This window comes from Austrofundulus limnaeus, unplaced genomic scaffold (genome assembly GCF_001266775.1).
Source record: "Austrofundulus limnaeus strain Quisiro unplaced genomic scaffold, Austrofundulus_limnaeus-1.0 Scaffold48, whole genome shotgun sequence".
Lineage (NCBI taxonomy): Eukaryota > Metazoa > Chordata > Actinopteri > Cyprinodontiformes > Rivulidae > Austrofundulus > Austrofundulus limnaeus.
Window position 1 is genome coordinate 2,280,503 of NW_013952450.1, and position 9,889 is coordinate 2,290,391.

The 9,889-nt window shown below is 38.1% G+C and overlaps 1 protein-coding gene across 1 annotated transcript in view; it reads left to right on the forward strand.

Annotated features, from left to right (window-relative positions):
• Positions 1-4,102: 4,102 nt before the first annotated feature.
• Positions 4,103-9,889, forward strand: part of plekha4 (pleckstrin homology domain containing A4) — a gene marked incomplete in the record, with an annotated part of 18,336 nt that continues 12,549 nt past the window's right edge. Inside the window, 1 exon segment of the mRNA XM_014008257.1 lies at positions 4,103-4,348. Within this exon segment, the coding sequence (XP_013863711.1) occupies positions 4,308-4,348 (41 nt within the window).

Sequence of the window (9,889 nt, forward strand, 5' to 3'; positions counted from 1 at the left end):
TGTCTGTCTGTCTGTCTGTCTGTCTGTCTGTCTGTCTGTCTGTCTGTCTGTCTGTCTGTCTGTCTGTCTGTCTGTCTGCCTATCTAGACAGACCTTTATTGTCCAGAGCACAATGAAATTACAGTTCAGAACACCCATTCAATACTGTATATCACCATTACAAACATTTTGGAAACTGTAAAGACTGTAAAAAAATGTCGTTTTCAAAAACAACACGATCATTTTTTGAGTAATAACTTCTGGAATGCACTATTTCTCCATGGTGATCTGTTTGTCATAAAATAAGAAACATCCATTTTATTTTAATAACTAAATATCAGCAAAAACAAAAAACAAAAAAAAACATAGAATAAGATGAACAATTTAGATGAATTACTTATAAAACATGGGGAAAAAAATCCTAAATCAGATGAGAAAACTGTTTAGATTTTTCAACTCCCCAATAATAAAAAATTTCAAACTTTTAGGGAGAGAAATACAACTGCAAATACCCAAAATAAGTTTTGTGTGCTTATTTCAGAATGGAGAGAAGGCCTTTAATGGGAAAGAGAAAGTAATTTTTCTTCACTTTAAAACATCTTAACAGTSTCCTGTGAGGGTCTGTGTTCAAATCTAAGTCAACAGGGCCTGCAGTCCAGTTAAGTTAGGGGAAGTTTTAATATTTCTCACTTGTGATAAAAAAAAGACACCAGCCAACACTGAGGACCAATTTCAACCAGAAATTTGTATGAGTGAAACAGGGCTGCGGAAGGTGTCAAAGTCAAGTCAACAAATGTCATAGAAAAATGTGTTTTACTTCAAGGTCAGTAAAGCAAATATATCATAAACTTACATAATCATATTTATATAGGTAACCTTTGAAGCATGTTTGTGGTTCGTTTGATGAGTAAAAGTGAGAATTTACGGTTGCTAAGCTCATCAGTTACACAAGCGTGCCTTGCTACACACATCGATCACGAACCAAATAAAACAGAACCAAAGCCCATGATCCAAGAATCATCATACCCCGAAGTTCCCTCCCTGTGTGTGCACAGTGTGTGAGAGCCTATGCCAGGCATGTGAATGAGTTGTAATTTAAAGCTTGAAACTTAAAGAGGCACAAGTGACACATTTAGCTTGACATATGGGTTGGAGGGGAGAGTGCCCCATATTTCATTCTGCCAGCTGCATGGTTATGCAATCTATTCAGTGTGATTCTGAGCAACTTCAAACTTCAAACACAAGTCCACTTCTTTAAYGTCATGTTCATTTGAACTGAGCTTTTGATTGTTTCCAAGCTTTAAATAACTTCATATTTTAAATTTCATTGTCATTATCATAAGGTAAGAAACCATCCTCTAGTTATCCGTGATGTCATCAGCTGCTCTTCAAGCAAAATTTATGAGTTTTGTGCAAACATTTGTGCCACAGGTTGACAAGTTGCTGTCAGAAGATGATATTTATTTACTTATTCAAGTGCTCCATGGTGTTATCAGCATCTGTTCCAGTGTTTTCCTAATGATATGAAGCTCTCAGGCATTCTGACACAATTGGACCCAGCAGATTTTATGTCATGTAGAAACTGACCCTAATTCAGAACTGTCAACAGGCTAACAGGCCTTGGAGGCGCATTGGTTAAATGTCCCTCTTCTTCCTTTATTGAATATATTGAATTTATATTTCAATTTATGTATGCAACATTTTAAAATTTTGTTGTCTTATTCTGACAAACTAAAAGGGAAACAACCCATTTTTGTCTCATTCTTTTTACAGTACGACTATAACGTCACGTCATCCAGAGATCTAGTTTTCATGTTTATGTTAAAGCAGCGCCACCTGGTGGATTTTTACTGTCGGTGCTGCACAAGACATTAAATACAGAGGCAAAGCATACTGGAAAGAATAGCTCAGTTTTAAAAAACGTTTGAGTCTTAAAGTATTAATTTATTATCTATGTTGATAATCAATAGTGATGATCCTGTGRTTTTGTGTTTTGTAATTTTATTCTTTGTTGTTGTTKAATAATYATRCTGATATGATAATATGGTAGACAWRAGCCTACAGTATGACATAGTGTGATGCAAAATTATATAAAACAAAAATATATTATATATACAATATGATGTCATACTGAATATTACAGTAATATGGTCATATCTCTGTCCATTGTCAGAAACCACATTTCCCAYGCACCGTAAAAACACATGATTCTTCATCTTGTGTTAAACAACCCACAAACTGTGACATATAGTGGACATAAAGTCACCCACAGCTGTTATTCCACACAGCTGATTGTGTTGTTTTGTACACAAAACAGGAGGAGAATGTGCGTGTGTGTGTATTTGTATGGGTGAGTATTCCCTACTATGTGAGCACAATTTTTTGGCATACACACCTACTTGAAGGGACAAAAGTGATATTTATGAGGACCTAAGCCAAGTCCCCATGGGAGGAAAATGTAATAGGTGGATTAAGGGTCAGGGTTCGGACTAAGGTGTGCATTGAGTTTAGTTAGATTAGATTATAGGGTTTGGTACCTTTGAGGTTAGAGAAAGGGTAAGGGTTAGGCTGTAGAAATGATTAGACATTGGACATGGTCATTGCAAAGTCCCATTAAAGATAGTAGTACTAGACCGTGCATACGTGTGTAAAGAGGGTATAGGGGGTGTCATAAACCTCTGTATGCAGAATTGGACACCTTAAGTGTCTGAGGTCACAACCTTCCTGGTAAAACTAAATGATTGGGGCAAAGGAGATGCCCTAAAAKGATTATTATAGGGTGGCAGGAGGATAGTTTATTTTAGGCTTGTGTCATTTTTTGAGCAACAAGTGAATATATTCGAAAAAATAGGTTTTACTGTACCAGCGTTTATACAAACCATCCAGCCCACCATGTCTCTGCTCTCATGGAAATCTGACATCTGACGTTCGTTTAGCTGCCTGGTTTTATCACATCACTTAAAATGCCTTTGATATCTTGGGTTTCACAGAGGTCTGAGAAGGCCTGAGTGGTCTGGTGCTAAATATCTGCTCTCACTTTCTTTCAGTGCTTTAATATTCCGGTGGTCTGCAGGTGATTCATGTGCATCAGGGACATTTCACTCTGTGTAAAGAGAAAATGTGATGACAAACAGGTGATACTGACTCAGTGCAAAACCAGATCTTATTATTTATTTATTTATTTATTTATTTATTTATTGCATTCAAGACTACAGATATGCCTGTAATAAATACGGAATTCAAAAAACTTTTTAAAGTAAAACTAAAGGCTAATGTTTCAAACTTTATTTATGACTAATTTGTTTGGATTACAGCTTTTAGCCTTTGGTTGTAGTGTGCTGTTGCACCAAAACTGTCAAGTGCAATATGATGTTAGTGCTTTTTAAAGTTGGATCTGAGGTTTTATATCACAGTTTTACCAAAGAAAACACAAAACACATCAAAAACTCTGTAAAGTAATTCAGTGAATATCAATTAACAAAGAATAATTAGCATTAAAATAGACACATAAGCTCAGCACACTGTCTTCTTGTGTTCTTTACAAGTATGGCACCTGTTGTTGTTTCTTTTTTTGTCTTTTTTCTTTTGCAATCAAAATGATTCATCAAAAAGGGACATTTTCATCAAATGTTACTTTTTAAAATATAATCATGAATTCAGATATTTAATTACAATAAAAGCATTTGCTAAAACAATGTTACAACATTTGTTGTCTTTGTATATCAGGAAGTTTTAACAGATACTTCCAAAAGTACTGTAGTATGTTTAAATTTACTTAAAAAACTATTTTATACTGTATTTATAGTGCAAAAAATATGTTTTAGATGTGAAGTTAGCATCAAAGAAATACTTTTGTTCAAATTTAAATTGTTGTTATCCCTGTTACATACATTAGATAATTAAATACATAAAAAATGACATTTTAAATTGTCATAAATCTGAATAAATGTGTAATATCTTATAAAAACAGAGAGAACAGCTGGTTTATTGTAAACTCCTGAGTTGCCAACCCACATCAGTGAGAGTCAATGGCAGGGTGGGGGTGGGGGGGGGTGTACTGAAGAAGAAAAGAGGAGGGAGGAAAAACGAAGAAGCTCACAGAGAGTTCAGTGTTAAAGGACAGAAAAGGCAGGGCAGCGTAGGTAGAGCGTCCACTTAACTCCACTCAGAACAAAGACAAACGCTGAGACGAAGCTTCGTGCGTTCAAGGGCAAAGAGGCTCGTCGCAGCAGAGAGTTTGTTGTGACTGTCAGGGCAACAGGAGCTTGGAGGAGCCAAGAAGAGGTGAGCCAAGTCTGGGGAGATGCTGTGAGGAAGAACGCCAAGTGATGGAGATTAAAGCAGGCGCCAGGAGGCCACAGCTAATCAGGTAAGACAATATGGCACCTTTTTACCTGTTTATAGCTCATGTTATTCTAAGAACCTAAACTCTCACTGTAAATAGTTTTTTTTCTTAATATACTTTAAGTTTAAAAAATGTGTATATCTTATCACACAGAGTTTCCATACATMATATGGGACTAAAATATCTTGCTTACACCTGTAATTTTGTGTCAAGTATTTTGCTACCTAATCTTTAAGTTTTCTRTTTTCTCCCTTTATCTACTGACTTAGAAACCGAAGGTTACATCACAACTTAACTATTCAAGGGTTATAATGATCCCCACAGCTTCACATTAAAAGAACACAAGAATGTTGAAGACATGCAAATGTTTTGTTAAGAGAGAAAGCATTATCTTCTGAGCAAATATATTCAACATGCTCTCCGTCCAGCTTCACATGATGCTTTGGGGTCTTCGGGCGTCACAAAGCCCACTCTGTGTCCCACACAGACCCTGCGTTTGTCCTGAGCTTCATCCCTCTGTAGCATGTCAAGTCTCCTCCTCTCCAGGCAAGAGACCTTGCCTGAATGAGCAGGAGATTTTTCGAATATTTCACAACACCCACGTTAACCCCCAGTGGCAACAAAGTTGTTAGTCTCTGCTCACGTTGCTCACAGAGAGTTGATTGTTTGGCTCTGATTTGCTCTGGGCCTGCCTGGTTGAGGGTTGTGGTCAGGACTAATACTGTGAAGATGCCAAACCTGGTCAGACCTCGTGGTGACCCGTGAGAACTCACTCAAAAAAAAAAAAAAAGATTTGTTGAATTTAGTTAAGTTATGGCAAGTGGTTCCACTGAACTGATTTGAGTAAATGCATCCAGATTTACACAATTACATCTCTTTACATTTACTCCGCTCGATTGAGGGGAACTGTGGAGGACTAAATCTGACACGATTAGAAATAAAAGCAGAAATGAATAAATGAATGCACTATTAATTTCCATGTGTTACTTTTACACTTCTCTGTCTCCTGTTTTTAATTATGCATTTCTGCCTCATTATTCAAATAAGGTGGGCGGTCTTCCTGGGTCAGCTCTTCTTCTATTGGTCAACAGACAGGAAGAAGCAGGATCCATGCGCAGATCAATGTGCATGCTTGTTCTGGCAAGGAGGAAAAACCATTTACCTGAGCCTTTGTTTTAAAAAAATAAACAAAATAATAATTTAAGAGACACAAATGCATCTACAAGTAAAATGAAAAATAAAAATATGTAGTTTTTCAAAACAAATTTTTTTATTATATGATAAAATATATAATTTATTGGAACTAAGCTGGAAAAATAAAGATGAAGGTCAAGTTAAATTATAAAACATGAGGTAAAGTTCTTTTTATTAAATTGGTGCATTTTAAGTGTACTTATTTATTTATTGGTCCATTTATATTTCTGCTTTTATTTCTTATTATGTCAGATTCAGTCCTCCATAGCGAACCACTTGACATAACTTGGCAAAGTAAATTAATATACTATATATATATATATATATATATATATACTATATATTAATGTTGAGGTTCTGTGTTGCATTTCTCTTATGATGATTTTATTTTTACACTTTCATCTACACTCTAAAACATTACTTGTTGAATGTATTTAACCAAGTTATGTCAACTGGTTTCACTAAACCAAGTTGACTGGTTTTTAAAAGAACATATAATTTGCTCAATTTTAGTGGAACCAGTTTGGTTAAGTAAATTCAATGTTACATTTCTTAGAGTTTGTGGTTCTGTTTCATGATTAAATGGTTGTAAAATAATGATTGTGAATCAGCTTCAGCAGGTGGAACTCATGATGAAAAAAAAATTCAGTGATTGAGGTCAGTTTCTAAGCGTTTAAATCATTGTAGTTTCACACACTAAATACAGCATGGATGATATAAAGTAATAAAATAAAATTATTGATGTTTTTTATTTTGTTATTCTGAAATGTTTGCCCTTCTTATTTCTTCAACCAGACTTTCTTGTCATTTTTAAAAGCAGTTTTGGACTCTGAAAGTCTATAAGAATTTGACTTTTTTATTTTTATCATTATTTTTTTTAATTTGCCTCCTTTTACACCCATTTTCAGTTTAGTTCCTGATTATTTCCAGAGGAATATTTTTTAAGCCTCTTAACTTCGTCTTGTGAGTCCTTCAGGCATAAAACGCTCCTATAAGCTCAAAGGATGAACCAGTGTTTTATCGACACAAACACACAATTTAGCAAAACAAATAAACAAACCAACAAAAGAAAATTGTTTTGAATTGAAATGTTAACAGCAACTTGTCACAAATTTATTTTCAAGGTAAATTTTAGCAAGGTGATTTTCAAAGAGCTGTGAGCAGAAAACTGATCAAGTTTATTTTATAAAAAAGACTTCTTTTGAGTTATTATTTATCTGAGTGTTTTATAGGCCTGAGACATCGTCTTTTTTTTACCACTTTTTCAGTTTCTTTTATTTGCTAGACACAATATGTCTTCATGTTCATGAAGGACTGAACAGAAAATAAGTTGAAAAGCAGCAATAGTCCATAATAAAAAAAAATACTTTGATGAAGTAACAAAAACAGCTTAGTAAATGCTGATTGTTCTTTGGATCCAAATTATAAAAAAAATAGGAGGGGGGGCACACAATTTGAACTTCTTTCTTTTTCAGAAGAGCAGTGTGGTTTCCATCCTGTCTTGGAACAGCAGACCAGCTCTACACCCTCAGCAGGGTCCTGGATGGTGCATGAGAGTTAGCCCAACCTGTCTATATGTGTTTTGTGGACTTGGAGAAGGYGTTCGACCGTGTGGGGGGAATACTCCGGGAGCATGGAGTACCAGTTCCATTGATACAGGCTGTTAGGTCCCTGTACGATCGGTGCCAGAGCTTGGTCCGCGTCAATGGTAGTAAGTCGGACTCATTTCCTGTGAGAGTTGGACTCCGCCAAGGTTGCCCTTTGTTACCGATTCTGTTCATAACTTTTATTGACAGAATTTCTAGGCACAGCCGAGGTGTTGAGGGTATCTGTTTTGGTAACCTTAGGATCGCATCTCTGCTTTTAGCGAATGATGTGGTCCTGTTGGTTTCATCAGATCATGATCTCCAGCTCTCACTGGAGCAGTTTGCAGCCGAGTGTGAAGCGGCCGGGATGAGGATCAGTGCCTCCAAATCCGAGACCATGGTCTTGAGCCGGAAAAGGGTAGGTTGCCTTCTCCGGGTTGGGGAGGAGGTCCTGCCCCAAGTGGAGGAGTTTAAGTATCTCGGGGTGTTGTTCATGAATGAGGGAAGAATGGAGCGGGAGATTGACAGGCAGATTGGTGCTGCGTCTGCAGTGATGCGGGCGCTGTACCGGTCTGTCGTGGTGAAGCGGGAGCTGAGCCAGAAGATGAAGCTCTCGGTTTTCTGGTCGGTCTATGTTCCTTCCCTCATCTATGGTAACGAGCTTTGGGTAATGACCAAAAGAACGAGGGTGAGAAGCTCAGTCATCCGAGAGGGACTCAAAGTAGAGCCACTGCTCCTCCACGTCGAGAGGAGCCAGTTGAGGTGGTTCAGGCATCTGGTTAGGATGTCTCCAGGACACCTCCCTGGTGAGGTGTTCCGGGCACGTCCCACTGGGTGGAGGCCCAGAGGAAGGCCCAGGACACGCTGGAGGGACTGTTTCTCAGCTGGCCTGGGAATGCCTTGGGATTACCCCAGATGAGCTGGTCCAAGTGGTTGGGGRGAGAGAGGTCTGGGTCTCTCTGCTTAGGCTGCTGCCCCCGCGACCAAACCCCGGATAAGTGGAGGAAGAAAGAAACCGACAGACATTTTGAACTTCTGCAATGATTTGCACTTTTTAGAGGTCATAAATTACAAATCTGGGGGGAACTATATACATTTTGGACATTGTTTAAGAAATGGTGGCTGTGGATGAGTGGTCCTCTAATTAGAGAGTTGGTGGTTCAATTCCACCACTGTTCTGTCACGTGGAAGTGTCCCTGGGCAAGACACTGAACCCCCCTCTGCCTCTGATGTGTGTCCCATCAGTGTATAAATGTGCAGTGAATTTAAAGTACTGATTAGTCTCTATAGGGCGATTTGTACATGTAGCCATGCGGGGACATAATAGCTGTGTGTGGTTGGGTACATGAAGGCACAGCTTGTGGTGTAAAGCACTTTGAGTATCCTGGTTTAATAGAAAGGCACGGTACAGTGCATTTACCATTTACTCCACAAACTGGGGATTGGAAACAGTTAGACTTGACTTGGTAAGGCTAGGCATGTACAGTAAGTACAGTTAAGCACAGTACAGTACATTACAGTAGTGCAGTACTGTACAGTAGAACAGTGCACAGTACTGCACAGTACAGTACAAAATATTTTAGTAAAGTACAGTATGATGCAATACATTACAGTATAATACAATACAGTACATTGCAATAGAACACAGTACACTTTAGTGCAGTACAGTACAGCACACTCACACAATACAGTAAATTACAGTACAATAATTACAGTACAATACAACTCAGTACAACAGTGCAGTGGTGCAAAACATTACAAAGCAATACACATGGTACAGTACAGTGCAGTACAGTACAGTACAGCACAAACAATATAGTACAAAACCAGGAAGTAGTGCATAACAACGTTGTTGTACAGTAAATTTCACTGCAGCTCAGTAAAGTAAAGTATAATACAAACAACACAGTACAAAAAAAGATAGTAGTACATAACAACATTTTGGTACAGTACATTAAAATTAAGTACAGTACAGTACAGTACAGTACAGTACATTAAAGTTAATTACAGTAGAGTACAGTACATTAAAGTAAAGTACAGTACAGTACATTAAAGTAAAGTAAAGTAAAGTAAAGTAAAGTAAAGCAAAGTACTATACGGTAAAGTACAGTACAGTATAGTACAATGGACAACTCCAAAATTTTTGATTCAGAAATGTCAGAAAACCAGCTGGCAGGTGTGAGGGAGATCTAGGTGACAGGACTGAGAAAGACCACAAACCTCTGCTGCAGAGAAGCTCACACCTTGTTAAACATTTGTCCTTAATATTCCACTACCATTATCAGCGACTATTTCCTTTTTAGTTTTCTGTCCTCAGCTCACCACAAAGCAGCTCCACAGTTTGGCTCTCATACCGGCCCATCCCCTGCTGCCAGATTGGTTTTCACACAGGCCCAGCCCCTCCCTGATTCCATGGCGACACAGCTGTCACCTGTCAGTTTCATGGCAGGGATGCGCACTGGCCTCTGATGGCCCAGAATAGAATTGTGGGAGAGTTTCGCTGAAAGTGGGAGCGCACAACATAGTGTCATAAAGAATGGACAGTTGACCGGGAGGGGGACACAAAGGACTCAGCTGTTTGGGAATGTGACTCGTGTGTTTGGAGACATCAGAGTGCTGTTCATGGACAGGATCTCAGGTTTTGATTGTTGTGGTAAGGCCTGGTAAGTTAGCTTCCACAAGTTCAGTCAGTGTGTGTGCAGGAAGGTTGCAGTGGTGTCAGTTGTGGTTCATGTTCTTTCTTAATATCTTAAGAATTACATTTTAAATTGACTGCCTATGACCC